This window comes from Acromyrmex echinatior, chromosome 2 (genome assembly GCF_024713525.1).
Source record: "Acromyrmex echinatior isolate Ae372 chromosome 2, ASM2471352v2, whole genome shotgun sequence".
Classification (NCBI taxonomy): Eukaryota; Metazoa; Arthropoda; class Insecta; order Hymenoptera; family Formicidae; genus Acromyrmex; species Acromyrmex echinatior.
This window is the reverse complement of record NC_141853.1, coordinates 20,698,188-20,717,960: the sequence shown is the minus strand read 5'-3', so window position 1 is coordinate 20,717,960 and position 19,773 is coordinate 20,698,188. Positions and strand designations below refer to the sequence as shown.

Here is a 19,773-nt window from a genome sequence, read left to right as displayed (position 1 = left end):
TTAATTGATGTTTTTAACATGTTTCAAACATGTTTAAAAATTAAAGCACGTATGAAATATTAAAAACATGTTAAAAAAAAACATTATTTTTTGCCAATCCTGAATATTATTATATTTCACAAAAAAAAAAAAAACAAAGATTGCGAAAGAAATATCTCGTGTCCTTGAATTGTTAGCTTCAAGCCACCGGATATTTCCAGGATAGCTGCTGGCGACTATCTATAATAGGAAATTTACTTATCGGGCACGCCAAGAATTTCTGAGATTATCTGAAATTTTCAAATATCCCGGAACATTCCGAAACTCGCGGCAAATCTTACAATCGATTGGCAGGAAGTCGCCGTGGGCGATCTTCAAAATCAATTCATAATACCTTCAAGGTACTTCGGCGTTCTGTGGCTGTGACCTCATTATAGCTGAAGAAGATTCCGTTACCAATATCCGACTATAACTTCAGTCTGTTCGAGACGAGATCTTATATTTGCAGCCGATTTCCCAACCGAACATTCCATACAGTCTGGACTGCCGATATTTCGCGTTGCGTAAGACTACGTCGAGGTCTGAGTGTCATAATAAGACCAGAACAAGAGAGAAGCAGACAGGAGAGCTTCATCAAGATAATGTCTACAGCAATGGATTACGAAATGAAATGAACGTTAAGTCTGAAAAATGATTTATGACTTAGGTTTTTACCGAACAAAAACTATTTCATATATGTTGCATATTTACGCTGATTTTCGCATGATATAACTGATTGATTACAAAGTTCATAAATCAAAGATGTAATTAGCAATAATAACATATCCGCTTATGCATCTTCAGTTTAATGATAACTAATCCTATTAAACTAGTTGCAAACGTCACTTAAAATTAATATTCCATATCATACCGGTGAATAATTTATGCGAATAATTTAACGTGTAAATAATTTGTATAAATGCATGAGATAATAAAAAAGCGAATAATGACAATATAATTGCGTTACATAATTGAATTAGAAGCGAATAAATCAATACCTTCAGAATGAAATCCATGAATGCAGGATATCTAGATTTAGAAGACGTTTATTAATGAAACCATTGTTAAAATTAGCTGTCATTATGACCTTCGCAAAATTATGATGCCCCCTCCCCCCCCCCTCTCTCTCTCTCTCAGAGAGAATTACGATAGTTGTTCGACAGATTTGGCTACGCTTTTCAAATTACTTTTAACTGCTCTCTTTTTGAATGGATGTCCTAATATTTCCGAGTATTGGTATTTGTGGAGACGCATCAACGCCGCATTTTGAACGAGTAAAAGTCTTTACCGTTACTAATCACGTATTCTCTATCGTAAATTTATTTTTGGCAAACCATCTCGACCATTTTTACCATACCGCTGTAGGATATCCTTCCACAGACGCTACGTGTATGGGAAGACTAAACGTGGTCCCGTACAGGAACTCGCCATTGAGACGCCGACGTTTTCCAACTACGGTAAACACGGCCGGTCGGTGCCGCGTTAACCGCCATCCGGGAGCGCGTTTATTCGCCGACCTTCTTGCACGCCACATCGACGACGATGAAACGAAACACACTGGGGCGGTCTGCAGGCGGTCTTTCCAGCGCGAAAGCTCCGCCTGCGAGGCCAGCCGGCGTGCATGCACGGTGCATGCACGAGAAACGTCAACTTCTTCGTGGTCACCTACTTACCTCTTCGTCTTCCCGTCCATCCGTCCGTACGTTCATTTCAACTGGCCTTCTCGGACACGCGGCGCGCCCTTCGTTCGTATGCTAATGCCCATGGCGTTTCGTGAGGCGATACAGTTTTCGTTGTTGACCCTAGCTGACCTCCTCCTCTGGAGAATGGGAGAATTCATTCTTCGAGTGAAAGTGCGGGCGACGATGCGAGGACGCTTTCCGTCGTCGATAGACGTCGCAGTTCATGTCACTACGAACAAACGTACAGGCAATGAGCGATTCTGTTGTTCGAAACGAAGAAATTTCTATGAACAATGTCATCTGCGCTTTTCCGAAGGAAGATACGACTCTCCCGTTCATGAATTCGATTATCGGTTTTTACTGGATGCTTATTCGCCACTCTTTCCGAATTCTCGTACCTACATATCGAAGAGGATTTGTCACAAGCCTTCCTTTCCACAACATTTTCTTCTTTCGCTTTTTCACAGAAGATCGGAAGCCGACTCACGTTTCGGAAAGCCACCTTTACAGACACCATGAAATGCAAAATGGAAATTCATATAAGCTGGACTTTGGTTATCTATTTTCCAACTATTGATTAAATAAAGCAAAATATTTTCAAGGAGAAAATTCTTCGTTCACTAATTACTAATTTCTCAAATATTAAGTAGAGCGTACATCAAAATTTGTCTTTATTATCCAAGTTAACTTTTTAATGCATTTTCCAACTTCACTTTCCAATAATATATATTCTATATCGCTTAGATTAAAGAATGATTCTTTCCTTTCTTTCGATAATGATCTTATGGTCTCAAATTATAATATATTCCTAATCGACGAACCGTAACGAATGATAATTTATGTAACAATCCATCTCATCGCCGATGTTTTGTAGGAAGACCTTTCTTAGAATAGCCCTTTTCGGTCATTTAACAACGACGTTTAATTTTTGTGAAATGAACTCACACGCGTGATGCAGCAAAAAAATATTTATTCAAATAAGAGAACAGTCCATTCAAAGACTCGGTTGCTACTTTTTCTTTATACTTGCATGAAACTAGTGCGAGCATAAATTTCAACAGATAGTACACTGCCGGAGCGAGAGAAGAAAGGACTCTCCCTCACAGATTCCCTAGGAGCGGCTGCACGGTTATTTAGATCTTTCATTCTCTCGCGGACAACTCAAAGACTTCGTCGTCTATCGCCTAAATTATTTCTCCGGTATTTCCACGAAAAGAAAAAGAGAGAAAAAAGAGAGGGAGAGAGAGAGAAAGAGAACGAGTATAACTACGAGTCTTTCCTTGGTGTTGGTGCATACTCTCTTGAACGGTTTATGTATTTTAACATTATTTCGCTTAGAGCGTTAAGTAAATAGATGTTACTACTTTATCTAAGGTTTTCTAATCTTGTAAATTGTATTTTACAAAAAAGAAAAAAATCGATATGCTACGTGCCACTCTTACGACTACGAAACGGCTAAAGAGATTCAGATAACCCTAGAGATCGTGCGCTTTGTACTTGGATCACGCTAAATGAAAATAACGCACGTAATAGGAACGTGAGGAACGATACGTTTAGCCGTCAGGAGGAAGGGAGGTGTGCCCCGTATACACTCAGTCACACTGATAAAGTATTCCAATTGCGACGTGAGGCGGTTTAGTCCTCAGCAGGACTGACAGGGAAATGATATCACGCTGACAAGCCGTAAATACATAATGAAGTGTGGAAACCCCGTATGTTTAAATCCATGAATGCCTCCATCCGTCATCGTGAGTACACGCGCAGTACGACTTTGAATTTATAATCCCGTACGCTCATCTAGTATACCTGCGTGATTCATCATCTTATACACTCTTACAACGACAGATGAGTAGCCGTCGTTTACAATAAGTTTGAGGAAAAGTTAGACGTTAAGAGATGTGCAATTAATACATCGTGCGCGCAGCAATACTAATCTTTCAATTAACGATTTCCTCTTTAGCTCCGAATGTACGCACGAGATTTTTTTTAAATCCAAATAGAATTGCTATGAGACGTAATGGACTTTAATCTAATATTGAAATCTCTATTAAAAGCTATTAAAATGATTTTTTTCCATGTGACGAGGAAAATGTACTACTTTTACAGAATATCATATTAATTGTATTTGAATTATTATATCCTTTTAAAACTAATTACAACAATTCTTCACTATAAACATTAAGATGTGCAGATTAAATTAAATTTGCCTGATATCAGAATGAGAATAAATTGTTAGTAATGATTCAGTATTGAGATCGAACGTTTGAATTATTTTTAAAAACAAAATAATTAAAATACTTAAAGAAATTTTCAAAAATTGTTAAATTTGAAGGTTTTGTAAAAACTCATCAAACTATTAGTATAAAGTAAATAACAAAGATATTGACAGAAACTATATGTTTTAGAATAATCCCTTTAATTACTTAAATCTTTTTATGTGTAATCTCTAAAATCTAGGTAAGAGCATTAGTTTGATCTAAAAGCTTGTTAGTTATCTAGATAAAATGCAGATGGCGTTAAAGGTCTCACCTACTTTTAGGGGTAACTACTCTCTATGCATGAATAACGCAGCTGTTTTTTTCCTAAGAGATGCTGTACATATTACTTTTAAATTAACTCCGGGTAAATTTTTATAAAAATATAACAATGTGATGTAATTTTATCTAAATATAATATTAATTCCACGCAAACTAATTGACCAATATCCATTTTGTTCAGCTGTCAAATCCATTAATTAATAATTTATCAACCAAGTTTGATTTATCGAATCTAGTAGCCGAAGTTATGGGTTATCCTGCATACGCGGGCAATCTGATTAAAACTGACACTGAATGCGTAGCAAATGCACTCACGCATGCAAGTTCGCATGTCCAAACTGAAACTTTGAAAATATACGCGTTGAGCATATCTGTTTCGAAACTTTTGCGGGAAATCCACTCACGTTCGCAACGAAGACGCAACAAATCCTTTTCGGCATGCAATGTTACGTTTGTCTTGAATACTTTTGGGAGTAGCCAAAAACAGCCGGTTGAAAGTTCAAACGTTGAAGTGGAGGAACAACAAATCATCACGGAAAAAACAATGTTTATCCTATAAAAGTTTGCCGACAGGCGCCGTGGGATATCTCATAGCCTATTAGACGACGTCGTGGACGTTACGAGGCGCCCGAGGGTGAAAGATCCTCGCACGAAGAAACGAGGGAGAGAATATTCGGAAGAGAAGCCATTTGATAAATGCATGCCAGTGCGTCTAGGAACCAGTTTAGTGTTTACCTAGTAAGAAGAGAGAAGAACAGAAGAGAGAGGGGGGGAGGGAGAGAGAGCGCAGAGTAATGTTGTCAGTCAGCTGGTTTGTTGCATCTTCAAGGTAGGCAGGCAGGCAGGCAGGCAAGCAAGCAGGCAGGCAGGCAGGCAGACAGGCAAACAGGCAAGAAGTAGGCAGCCGCCTGTGGCATTCAACGTTCGTCGAGAAGCGTTCTCGCGAGCACCGTGTCTCTGTGTCAGTGCCGGTGTAGCACGTTGAAGGAAAGAAAATGGAAGGGGTATATCCTGCTAGTGGTGGGGCAATGGCAACGGTGGTGGAAATGGAGAACCGAGAGAAGGGGAAAGCAACCGCACGCTGCTAGTTATGCAGGGTATACCCGTGATCGTCGATAGAACGTGAACTCCGTCTCGGAGTCAGTTGCACTCCGACCGTCGCGGTGGAATGTCGTCCATCCCGGGTCGCAGTCGCCGTCATCCCGGGTCGCACGTAATCACGTCGTCATCATTGCAACAGTAAAATATCCACCGCATCTATTGTGTTGGTGATCGCCTTCGAATTCGTTGGGAATGAGCGATCGATGCTCGACCGATTCGCGCGAGCGGATGACGAGGTCGAGGGTCGTCGCGTCGGTGTTAATGTGAGTCGTGTTCGCCGACGGCGGGAGAATCGGTTAGAGTCGGCTGAATATAAATCAGCGTGTTTTGCTTTTTTCTGCTTGTGGCGTGGCGTGGCGTGAAACAGAGTGTACAGAGTTTAAACAGAGTGCCGCAACTATGAATGCGTGACGGTGCGTTCAATTTTTCAAGCACCCGCGCGAATATTTTTCGGCTACAGGTGTGCGACTACGGGAACATCGTCCAGGATGGAAACGCGTTGTCGCGTAACGTCGTGGTCGTGGCCGGCGATCTTGTCGATGATCGTCGTCCTGTACCTGACGCTGGATCGTTGTACTGTGTACGGGCGCAGCATCACAAGTCTCTCGCAAGCGCCGAGCGGCTGCGAATGGAGAAAGGAAGACGATGACGCGGAAAAGATTCTTGCGTGCCAGGTCAAAACGATCGCAAACGTGTCTGATCTAATTGGAAATCTTTCGGCGATACAGATAGACTCCATAACATCGTTGGGATTGGAATGCAGTGATGCATTATTCTTCGAAAGCCAGCTCGAGGGTGGGAAAGCCAGCAGTCCGCATCTTTTCCTATTGCCGTTACCACGTCTTACGAAACTGCATGTCGATTATTGCAAGATCCGGTACTTACCGGGCGGTGTATTCGCCCTGGTACACAATCTCCGTAGTCTATCCCTACGAACGCATAACGGTGATTGGTCAACCATGACGCTGGAACTCCATCGTGATGCGCTTCGCGGTTTGACGAATCTGCAGCATCTCGATCTCACCAACAACAATCTTTGGACGTTACCGTCGGAACTGTTCTGCCCGGTGCAAAGTATCGTGAGTTTGAACTTGACGCGCAACAAGTTACAGGACATCACGTCCCTGGGTTTTGCCGATTGGGGCGAATCCTGTACGCCGAATCTCGAGATTCTCGACATCAGTAATAACGACCTCAGTGCCTTGCCCGACGGCGCGCTCAGCAGCTTGCGTAGCTTGACCGTGCTGAAGGTACAGGATAACGCAATCGGATCGGTAGATGACCACGCTCTAACTGGCCTTACGTCTCTGCAAATCCTCAACATGTCTAGCAATAGACTCGTTGCACTGCCACCAGAACTATTTTCCAAAACGAGAGAGTTGAGGCAGCTAATACTTAGCAACAATTCCCTGACGGTATTAGCGCCCGGGCTGCTGGACAGTCTCGAGGAACTCCAGGAATTAGATCTCAGCAATAATGGATTGACGAATCCTTGGGTAAAACGGGACACTTTTTCACAATTGATTCGTCTCGTCGTCCTTGACCTATCATTCAACGCCTTGACGAAAATAGATGCGTCCGTCTTCAAAGGTCTGAATAGTTTACAAATTCTGAAGCTTGAACACAACAATATCGATACGCTCGCCGACGGTTGCTTCGCCTCGCTCATTAGCCTGCATTCCTTAACGCTTTCGCACAACAAGATTATCAGATTCGAACCGGTGCACACGGTCGGTCTTAGTGCGCTCGGGCAGCTCTTCCTAGACAGCAACAGACTGCGCGTTCTACATAGGCATGTGTTCACCAATCTCACGAATCTTCAGGATCTCTCTTTGAGCGGTAACGCTCTGACGGAAGTTCCTTACGCGGTTCGCGTGTTGCACTCACTCAAAACTCTCGATCTAGGTAACAATCAAATGTCAAGAATCGATAACGACTCGTTTGCCGGTTTGAACGAGGTATACGGATTGCGTTTAGTGGACAACAAGTTGGAAAATGTGTCGCGTGAAGCATTCGCTACTTTGCCGGCGTTGCAAGTGCTTAATCTAGCGAATAATTTCATTCGTCACGTGGAACAAAGTGCATTCTCAAATAATCCAGTGTTACGGGTTATAAGACTGGACGGAAATCAATTGACGGAGATACGAGGCGCCTTCACGAGTCTCTCGACTCTCGTTTGGCTAAACGTGTCCGATAATAAGTTGCTGTGGTTCGACTACAGTCATCTACCATCCAGCATAGAGTGGCTGGACATACACTCCAATCAAATAAGCGAGCTGGGGAATTATTACATGGTGCATAATAGTCTGCGAATAAAGATGCTGGACGCTAGCTACAATCTCATCACCGAAATTAAGGACGTCAACGTGCCGGATAGTGTGGAAATGCTGTTTCTAAACAACAACAAGATACGTAACGTTGCGGCCGGCACATTCTTGCAGAAGCCAAATCTGGAGAAGGTAGTGCTTTACAGCAATGAGATCAAGAAACTGGAGATCGCCGCCCTCGGTTTACAATCGGTACCGGAAAACAAGGAACTTCCTCAGTTTTATATCGGGGACAATCCTATTCTCTGCGATTGCACCATGGAATGGTTGCCACGGATCAACGAGATGGCTCGGCTACGACAATATCCGCGCGTCGTGGATCTCAAAGCTGTCACGTGCGAAATGGTGCATGCTCGCGCCACACCGCGGCGTCCTCTGATGTTCTTGAACCCGAAGGACTTTCTCTGCCAATACGATACGCATTGTTTCGCGCTCTGTCACTGCTGCGACTTTGATGCGTGCGACTGCGAGATGACCTGTCCCGACAATTGTTCATGCTATCACGATCACAGCTGGTCCAGCAACGTCGTTGACTGTTCCAATGCTGGGTATAGACACGTACCGGAGCGAATACCTATGGATGCGACGGAGATCTATCTAGACGGTAATGAGCTAGGTGATCTGAGCAGTCACGTTTTCATCGGCAAACGTCGCTTGGAGGTGCTGTATTTGAACAATAGCCGTATCATAGCGATACATAATCGCACATTCAACGGTGTCGGTGCTTTGCGCGTTCTTCATCTCGAGGATAATGCATTACGGGAACTACGGGGCTTCGAATTCGATCAGCTGGAGCGCATGTCGGAATTGTATCTGGATCATAATGCGATCGCCACCGTGGGTAATACGACTTTCAAGAAGATGCAAAATCTTGAGGTGTTACGACTGGATAACAATCGTATCGTTGACTTTCGGCCGTGGGAGGCCTTGCCGAGCGTCGGTGATGGCACCAAGGTCGCGCTAGAGGGCAATGCGTGGAGCTGCGAGTGTGCGAATGCTGCCAGACTACGTGCCTGGCTCGCGGAACATCGTGGTGATCCGGAGAAGATGTATTGCCGCGACGGTTCCGAGACTCTCGCCCAAGCAATGGAAAGATGCGGTGATCCGTCCACGGAAGCTGTGAGTCGCGGTATCCAAGAAATTCCGTTGCTAGGCAGTAATTTTGTGCCGTTGCTTGCTGGTGCTCTGGTAGCTGTGATCGCCGTCTGCCTCATTGTCGCGCTAGCTTTCGTTTTCCGTCAAGATGTGCGACTCTGGGCCCACTCGCGTTACGGTCTGCGACTTGGTAAAATGGCAGCACCGCCTGATGAGGAGAGAGATAGACTGTACGACGGTTACATTATCTACAGCGAGCGCGACGAAGATTTCGTCTCCAGATTCCTTGCAGCTGAATTGGAGCAAGCCGGCTTGGCTCTTTGTTTACATTGGCGCGACTTACCGCCGGCCAGGCCGCAGGAGGCGCTACCACCGGCCGCGGCCTCCGCGAGACGCATCGTAATAATCTTTTCGCCGGTCTTCCTCGCGAATGAGTGGCAGCACGCAGAATTCCGCGCCGCTCTGAGAACGGCGTTGGAGAACATTAGGCCAACCTCGCGGAAACGTCGAGTGGTAGTGTTACTAGCTACTGAGACGCCCACCCGAGATCCAGAGTTGCAACTGCTGCTGCAAACGTGCACGGTAGTGATCTGGGGCGAGAAGAGGTTCTGGGAGAAGCTGAGGTTTGCCATGCCAGACTCGGTCGACAAACGGCGCGACAGCAAGAAGGTCAACGACCGCAACCGCACGCCGACGCGATACACTGCGGCGCCGTCCGCTGCCGTGGACGTTTGGACCAAGCCTAATGGCGTTTTGGTCGCACCGGTGCACCACGCACCCACGCCGACACCCACGCAGTCTACCTACGTCAGCTCGGCGTCCAGCCGTACCGAGGACGAGGACAGCGGCGCGGAACACCAACATCATCAGCATCATCCACATCATCCTCATCAACACGGCTACAGCGCGTTACATGCCGGTAACGGTCGTCCGGCCAGTCTGTCTTCGAGAGGCAGCCATCTCTACAGCACCATACCGGAACCACCGGTGGTGCCCACCGCGCCACCCGGGGAGGCTCTCGCTCCCGCGCATCCAGGCAATCCGCGTACTTACTTTGTCTAGCGCAGAAGGGCGGCGATCGTGCTCCGATCCGGCAGGAGATAGACCGATTCCCCATCTTTTTCTTCCGGTCTTCACCTCGCTTCCGGTACCCGCTGGGGCACGGTCGTCCGGTCCGTATCGTGACGTTTCTCGTCGGGAGAAATCGAGATGTAAAAAATTCCTTCGCTTCAGAACGACTGTGACTACACTTGTACAGTATTCCTCAGTACTCGCGATGTATCGACCGTCACCTCGACTGAGGCGCTTTAACTCTTCCACTTGGGGTCGATCGCCCCGCGATATGAACCACTCGGCCGCGAGCGGATGATTCGTTCGCAGCACGCGCGCATAATATTATATACGTACGAAATCGATTCGATGCCTTGTGCTTATTATCATAATGTATAACGACGGATAGATTTAATGGCTTGACTTTTTTCCTAAACTTAGGATACGCGCGTGATCGTCATTCTTCGTTCCCTTCTCGGTATCTCTTTTTCACGTTGCGCAATGTTCTTCCAAATCACGACCAAATACTACCGTTTCGAAACTCATGGAACGAAGGACCCTTCTAAGGGCCCTTTCCCTTTCGTATAGATCTTGTAAATAGTGACGCGGTATTGATGAGAATGTAAATTTTTTTGCGCTTTCATTTCAGCGAGCGAGACGTCGCGTGAGATACAATTAAGGATCGGTATTAATTTACCTATGTATATACCTATATCCGCACTCTCTAATTCTCGCGAATCTCTTTGGCGCGTCTCCACGTTGACTAATTTATTTGCCACGCGAAATCATGATGAATCATCGAAACCTGAAACTAGGTCGCGATCAAAAGCAACTGAGCGAATTTTACTGAATGTTTCATTACGATGGATAGGTCTCTAATTTAAATGTTTTGTCATGTGATCCCTTTCACACACGAGTCCTTTGATTTAGAGTCGTCCTGTTTCGATTTGCATTAATTGTCATAACTGTCAGTAAATTCGCTAATATTTGTGGTTTGGATATTTACGATAAATACACGGGGAATAATGATTATAATGGCAGCTAAATGCAGTACAGAAACTGATGTTATGACGCAATTACATTAATTAAATCGCATCGATAATTTTTATTTCTAACATTGTTCATATCAAGCAGCACACACGCGGAACAATTGTAATAATATTTGTAACGGTATTAGAGAAAATGTACAAGAGAGAATACAAAGTGTTCTTTATAAATATTTATTTTAAATACGCTTGAATGAATGCATTTATTTTTTATCGGTGATACTTTATTTTATTAGCAATATAACCGTATGCGTTTGACAACTTAATTGTAAATATTTATACATATTTTTTTTCCGATGCTCGAGTGAAATAACGTTGCACGAGAAAAGTAAAGTGATATATACATATATATACGAATATTGCTTTCGTAATCGTTTATCCATTTGATTTCGGAATGGGCATCGAAATGTCGAAGAAATCATATTTTCATGTTGTAGACTTCAAATTATTATAAATACACGCGTATAAAATTTTGTCAAGTACTCGTAATAATTTTCGATAAGACGGTTAAAATGTATTATAAATAATACGAGAATATATTTTTTCTTTCGTATTCCGACTCAAGAAATCTTAAGATAAAGTTCCTCGCGCATCTGACACTTCTTTGGGACCCAAGGCGCATCCCTCTTTGCCATTCCTGTCGTTTGTTCGTCGATCACTCGCGATGAAGTGGATAACGAATCATCAAGTGTTAAATGACAGAAAGAAAAGACAGACGTCTCGCGAGAGCTTGTTCCTAAAGATTCACGACTGTTTGTTGATGAAGTAACGGTCGCATAACGCTTATTAGTCCGTAAGTGAACTCTCTGTAAATATTGTATCTAATTTTGTAAATATAATCATGCACATTTCCGAGCACACCGAAGACCAGCGCTGCTGGAACGTTACTGGTCGTGGATACGTCTTAATTATAATTGCGCGTTTAGGACTGTATAATTCTAATTGTATTGTATTATTGTAAATACGCTCATCGAATCACGCATTATATATTCACAGTCTGTTAAATACGTATTAAATTAATTGCCACTTTCCATTTCAGCAAAGAATCATAAAAATAAACACGTTTGTTTTATAAAAAAAAAAAAATTTATCGCGTTTAATCAATCCTACAAAGTTCCCGTTCCAATTATAGTATCGCAAAATATTCTGATGTTAATAGCATGATAATAATTACTTATAATTACTTTTATATATATATATATTATATAAAATCAGTATAAATATAAAATACCAATATTAATAAAAATAAATCATTATTTCTTTTTAATATTCTGCACGTGATTAATATTGCCACAGATTAAATAAAAAAAGAATTTTCATATAACATTACGGAATTAAGGACATTAAGGAATGTGTATCGTGCATTTATATAATCGCTCGCTGATCGATATCTTCAATAAATGTAGTTTAACACAATCGATGGCGCATCGACAATAGTCAAATCTACATCGTACATGCGTGTTACGAAGATATTCAATTATAATATGTCGATAGTGTTACGCGAGCGGCAACATATAAATTCCATATTCTCGGATATATTCTATTTTAGCCCGATGGATTTGTGTTCTGTGTCGCTTATATTACGACTAACGACATCGTTCGACTTTGGTTTTATTTCTTATAAAAAAAAAGAAGTAATTCTTTCTTGTCGCAGACGATTTCGCCGTGTCCCGGTTAAAATACGTGTCGGTGCACTTTTTGATTATTTCTCAGATTTGTGATTGCGGTCGAGTTGAATAACGACGACAGTAATTCGAAAGAAAGACAAAAAAAGGATGGGAAAGAAAAGATAAGTACGGCGCGGAATAATTTATCGTGTAATTCCTATCGCGCAGAAAACGGGAACGCCGCCGGTGCGGCGACGACGGTGGTGTACATGGGAATAAAACGTTAAAGGTCGGTGGCACATACATCATACAATTTGGATTATGATGTCTGTGGCAGTTAAAATGGAAAGGAGAAGAAAATAATTTCTTTGCAAGTCTTACAAGATAATCCATAAGCAGATACAATTCCATTATGAATTCAATAACTAGACGCGAATGGCTACGTTATAATAGGTGTCGATATTGCTGTAATAACGTATACAATCTACTTTAGTATTATTAGCGGTATTTAGTTTACAGTTTAACACAATATAATATGATGAAAGTTCATAACGCGCATTTGCTACAACAATGACACAATTAAAAAAAATAATTTTCCACAAAATTAATTGCAACGTTCTAAATTATTAAAATTTTGTAACATTAATCATGAAATAATATTAATTTCGTGTGATAACTGATTGTAAAGAAATAAAAATATGTTCAATAATAAAATTAACAAAACTGTTTATGTGGAATACATCACTTAAGTACAGGATATTCCACTTTACGATAAAGTTTAGATGTTAAATTAACAATATACATATTCTTCAAAAATAAATTTATCTCAGAAATATAATTCATCACTATTAGACTTTCAACACATTCTATCTGAAATATTAATAATCCTCTCTCAATTTAATGACCTATATCTTAAAAAGGTTTTTTCTTTTTTTTTTATTATATTCTTTTCTGCAAGCAACCAAGATGACAATTTTTTAGTTATGTTGTAACAAATCTAAACATCTTCAAAACTTCCTCATAAAAGTATTTACCAAAAGTTATTCGAGTGAATGCCGACTGCGATAACCGATCGAGCATTCTTCTCGACTTTTCATTTTTAGTGCCTTAAATTTAGGTACACTAGACATCGTCGACCCTTTAAATACAATGCATACACACACACACACACACACACACGAGCGTCGGGAACACCTTTATCACGGTAGTTCACCGACCGTACGAATCTTTCCACGGGGCAGTCGTGATAACGACGGCGACGCCTCATTCCCCTGGGAACACCAGCGTGAACCTCCGTTACGAGAGTTTATATATTTCGGCAGTAAGAAATATTAACAACGTCCCCGAGTATTATCGCCTCTGTGCGCGGCTGGGAAAAAGTGTTGGAGATTTCTCCTGGCTTTCCGATCTGCATTACCGTTTCAGGTCACGTGCTTAAACAGAGAGATTCGGCGACGTAAGTTAGAACTCCTCTGTCGAAACCACTGCAAATTGCCTCTTTTAAGTAAAAAAAAAAAAAAAAAAAAAAAAGGTAGAATCAGAGTGCGAGCTCGCATGTTTCGCGCGTGCCACGTTCCTATTGCTGCATACTGTAACGTAACGTTATCAGAGACGCATGCGATGCAGCCGGTCATTAGAATACCGTAGAGCGGGAGTCACGGGGTACACGGGCGGGCTACGCACGTACAGCACACAGTTTCAATATTTGAATGCCCGTGGGCCACGAATGCCAGAAAAGAGCCGTACCGTGGCTAATGACATTACGACTTTAGGATGCTCTCGGGCAAATTACATTTGCCAGACGGGCGGGCGAACGGCCAACCTACGCTGCCTGGGTAACGGCGGCAGCAAACGGTATAACGATATGATTCGTTGATATCGAGTGAAATTGCGGTGGAGCGTGTAGACGCGTTTAATAATTAAAGTACGCGGCGCGCTAAGTGGATCGATAATTTAATGCTCCACATCGCGGATCCTTCTCACAATTTTACTTCATTTTTTGATGACCTACGGTCATGTAAAGGTGGTATATAGGTTTCGTTTTAATAAAATTAGAATGCGCTCGTCTATTATGAATCCCGGTGGGGATTTACTGCTAACTGCAATAAAATTTATCGAGAGATAAAGAATATATTTTTTTTTTCTTTTTAGAGAGATGTTTCGGTAGCGCGATACTTCGTAATTACATCTTGATTGTTCTAAAATATTTCATCGAGTCCTCTCGACGGAAAAAGTAGGTCTGCACGTTTCCAAAGAATTTTCTTGCTTTATTTATAAGCGTCGTATCACGTCCCGCGATCTGTTTTTAGTTGCTGCGAGCTCGAATTAAGAGACGCCACGTGTACATCGAATGGAACTCTCGTGACGCACCTGCGACAAATTGCTGATGTTGCTCTGTACCCAAAATAATTCCAATTGCAATGTAGTTGATTCAAGAGTTACGAGATCAATGTTTGTGCGCTTTTCGTTCATTCGTGATCTAAAAATCTATGATTTCAACACGGTCGTATCGAAACGGAAAATAAATGAGAGAATGCATAAAGATACATTTAGGGAATGGAGCAAAATGCAACAGGAAATTAAGCTTTAAATCACTCAAACTTTTTGACAGTCAGTTTGAAGCTTTAAAGCTGTTTATTAACACATAAGACGAGTTCATTAAGGACAGAGAAGCATGGTTTGGAAATCTTTATCAGATCATGAATGCAGCTGAGGTCACGCCTTGAGTTAGCCCTTAGGTTCTATCAAGTACTACTAATAATAATAATCTGATATGACGATTGTTTATCAATGTATCAGTATTTTAATTCATTCAGCGAAATTGGTTTTTCTTCTTGTTCGTCCATTCGTTTATTATTAAAGTGGTTTATTTTAGCGAGGAGAGCATTATTATATAAAATTAAATTTATATATAACTAATATTTTTTATTTACGTTTATGTGCTTGTATAATTAAAACCGTGTTTACAATTTTTTTCAAAAAAAAAAATCATCTTTAGAATTAAACCAAATAATTCTCGACTTAACAATTTAAAAAATCAACTTGCAATATAATCTATGATAAAATCATGCTTCTCAAGTACTAGTACATCCGTTCTTACTAAGAAATATCTCGCTTCTTAGCTTCGTATTTCTTTGACGTACGTATTCATATGCTGAATCGAGCATTTTCGTGCACATGAGTGTGGTTTGTGCGCAGAAATTCTCTATAGTCATTTTGGTATGCGGCTTAACGTGTGGGCCGCTCCTCATCTGAGTACGCACGAATATGATCCGCCACTTGTCAGTTTATCAAAAAGATTTGTGTACTAAGCAGTATTCCGTGTGAATAGGTTTCTTGCTGCTGTTTGCCTTGAGTGCAAATATTCGCTTAATGTAACTATTAATTGTGGAGTAGAAAAACAATAGATTTCTTTTTTTGCCATACAAATGATTATTTTTCATGAGGATCGATCACGACAATCAAAAATTTGCAATTTGCTTCAAATTCACAAAATTTCAAGAACGATTTTGTGAAATTTGCATGTTTTGCTACTTGAAAAAGATTGTTGTAGTTACAGCGTTATATAATTATATGTATAAACTAAAATAATATATAATATAAATCTAAACTATATACATATACATGTATATATATATATATATATACAATTGCTATTTCTGCCACATGACAAATTATTATGATTGAATGGAGGACTGTTTTAGGCATAACAAAAATGTTCAAGTCAGTATGCGCCTTACCGGTTTCACCTTTTTTGCATCTCCCTGACGGAACAAGCGGAGGCGCCGGTGCATCAATCAGCCCTCGAAGGAAGAGCCGCTAATTGCACCATCCACTATATCTTGATCAATCGAACATGGGGCGTTGGAATTAATTAGAACGATGACGTGCTTGCTCACGACGAGCCAATGTAGCGTTCGGTCGCGATAGAAGTTGTCGATTCGGATGTATGAGGCAGATACCCTATCTTAAGTGAGTAGTTTCCCTTCGCTCCGGGATCAAAAAGAAGGAATGTTGGCCGAGATAAAACGAGCAAATTGTCTCACTGACCGTCCGGGCTATCGTTCGAAATGACTTTCTTGACAGTTAGTGTAATTTTAAAATAAATTTATGGACGCAGCGCGATAAGTAATTTTTTAACGATCGCGTTTTATCACGAGATATTCCTTGATATAGCAACAAGGAAATATTCTGATCCCCGCGAAATTGAATACTTTGATAATAATGGGAATTGCTCCCGAAGCACAGAAATTGATAAAATAAAAAAATAAGAACATACATATTGTACACACACGCACACACACACACACACACACACACACACACACACACACACATACACATACAATTTAATATAAACAATAAAATTAAAAATAAGACTGTTTATGCGAATATATCACGCATTTAATATAAATCCAAATCATTCAGATCTTTTTCATTTATACATATAGTAATTATCTGCACGTAAATTAATAAATCACTCGTCAGAAATAATAATGAACTGGTCTTGCAGAAGTATAGTCTGCACTTTAAGATTAATTACGCGGGCATCAACGGCAACGCGACAATCGCTGGCAAATCGACTTCTTGTTTCGAAAGTCTATTACGTTCTTGCGATACTTTTTGGCGGCACAATATCCCAGCCGGCTACGAACTGTTCGCATAGATAATATTTGATGATTTATCATGCGGTCGCGTCGAGATTCAGCGAGAGCGAGAACGAGAGAGAGAGAGAGCGAGAGAGAGAGAGAGAGAGAGAGAGAGAAAGAGAGAGAGTCAAAGTCATTGCTCGTTAAAGGTACACGCAACGCTAAATAACATCGATGGATGATAACGAGTAAAAAAAAGTAAATAATGTCGCGAATGCACAGCCCTCCGCTTTGATTAAAAAATATAAACGAGCCCGTCCATGCCGCGAACCTGTGTCAATTTCTGTGGCGATTACACCGCCGGGAGATCTTCCCGACCATGCCGATTTTCGACAGTCATCGTCGCATCATGCTACAAAATCACGAGTTATTCCGTATTAAGTGTCCATTCTATGACCCTCGTCCTTCGTCCTCCGTTCATTCTTTCTTTCTTTTCCCTTCCTTCTTCCCTCCCCCCCCCCCCCGTCCCCATCCCCCTCTCCATCTCCCTATCTCTATCTCAGTTCCTCGCATATCTACCTTATTTGGATTGATTGCACCACAACGGCCATCAAGCGCCTGGCACGACTCCGTCACTTCCAAATCTTGACGGGACGAAGAAGTACATTGTACAACAGCCGCCAAAAAGAGGATCTTATCGTACAGTATCGTGTTTTCGGAAAAGGAGGCGTAACATTTCTCATGTGTCATAATGCGCATCTCATACACACAGAGTTGCCCCATGACAAATATCGAAATTTTCTATAATTATTTATAGCATCGATAATATTACAACACAAATGTGCTGACGTGGCAACTGGGGTTCTCTTGTTATGCATGATAAAATCCGTAGATTATCTCGCATGAGATATTAAACAGCTTCAAAAGAATCGTAATTAAAAATTTTTCACTAAAAAAAGCATTTACATTTTCAGAAAAATTAACTTTCTGCTGGAAATAAACCTCAATGTGTTAAGGTCGATGTATATCAAAGAGATACCATTTATGAGAACGTTTATGAAGTATAAAACGGATTTAAATACTATTATTTTCTGATTTTCTCCAAAACGCGCGAATAAAATTGTATGTGGAAATACATTATCTTCTCTAATGTTGATTTTTACTAATTATAATCTGCTTACGTTAAACCTTCGATTACTTGAATTAATTTATATATGCAGTGCAATTTTCGCAGTATTATTTTAGTATACAAAAATATTACAAGTGTAATTCGAATTCACGAATACAAAAAACGCAGATATAAATTAAACAATTTTTCAGAAAAACCTACTTTATAATGAAAACAATAAGTGACGCGGAAAGTCAATATTGAAGGATAAATGAACAACAAATATAAATGACTCCATAAATCAATCATCTGTCAGTAATAAAAAGCACTATAAAAACGTAATAAAAACTGGCTGCGTAAATTAATATGTTTTTTAAGTACATAATAAATACATAAATACATTTAAGTTACAAATACATTATATCTGCAAATATCAATTTCAGCTTATCGTTATTGTTACGCTATATAAGATAGAGAATTGTATTTCGGTTATAAATTGTTCTTTAAATGTGTGTGTGTGTGTGTGTGTATTCGACAGTAAGACTGGATGATTAGATACAACGAAAACCGGATGAGCCACGTGGTAATGCCACAAAATTATACGTTATTACATGTATACGTAGCAACTTAAGTAGGGTATCTATATGGTGCCTTAATAGAGATGAGTGACGACGCTTAATTAGTATTAGCTTAAAAGATACCTCGTACTGCCCATATACGAGTGCGTTAACCGTAACCACTGACAATAAATGTCCTGAGGAATTTAGTTGTCAGAGATAAAGGATGCTAATGGCGCAAGCGCCCAACATTTATACAGGCAATGATATCAACCGAGTGTTCCGAATGGTTTATTATTATGACGCGTTCGTATTGCACTTTCTGCCGTTAAAATGTGCAGCGGTAGAAACAAAAAATAAAACAGCGAATTTTTACCGGTACTTTGCAGGTGTCATTCACTTACTGGAAAAATTTATGAGCAGCTAACTAACAGCGCTCCAAAAATCAGACATGACGTTTAATTAAAAGTGCAAATATCACGTCCGATATCGTCGGATATAAATTCTAGAAATCGCTGGCTATGATTTAGCCAATACTCATGCGATAACTAATGCAATTGTACACAACGCGTCGCTGTGCTATTCGCTGTGATACATGTACACAGGGTGATTCATAAATGCATGTCAATATTTCAAGGAGTAAAGTCTACATTAGAATAAGTAAAATAACGTCGTACGAATACTTTAGTTTTCGTGTTATGAAAGATTAAAGAAAATGTTCGATGTGTCCACACTTGCTTCAAAATACACACTGTAATGTAATATCAGTAGATATTGTTTGTAAATATTATATGTTTCATATGTGCATTTACAAGTCACCCTATATGTAATCAATCTGCGAAAACAACATAATGGACACTTTCCCAATTTATTTACTGCATTAACGTTACTTTGCCAATATGTATCAATAACCAAATTATGGCGAAATGTCAGAAAATCGATGAAATGTTCACAAGGCAATTGAATGTGCTACGAATGTTGAATTAAAGTGTAATTTTGAGAGCATCCTGCACAAAGACTCACATCGCACAGTGGAACGTGACGGCGACGTTTAAT

General features: G+C 40.7%; 1 protein-coding gene across 1 annotated transcript; it reads left to right on the top strand.

The window, feature by feature from the left end:
* Positions 1 to 5,385: 5,385 nt before the first annotated feature.
* Positions 5,386 to 11,942, top strand: LOC105143611 (toll-like receptor Tollo). The gene has a single exon (XM_011052052.2). The coding sequence runs from the start codon at positions 5,827 to 5,829 to the stop codon at positions 9,820 to 9,822; it is 3,996 nt and encodes a 1,331-aa protein (XP_011050354.1). The 5' UTR covers positions 5,386 to 5,826; the 3' UTR covers positions 9,823 to 11,942.
* Positions 11,943 to 19,773: the final 7,831 nt, after the last annotated feature.

Bases quoted from the DNA above. Each gene is read 5' to 3' on its own strand.
- LOC105143611 (XM_011052052.2), top strand. From the start codon at position 5,827: ATGGAAACGCGTTGTCGCGTAACGTCGTGGTCGTGGCCGGCGATCTTG.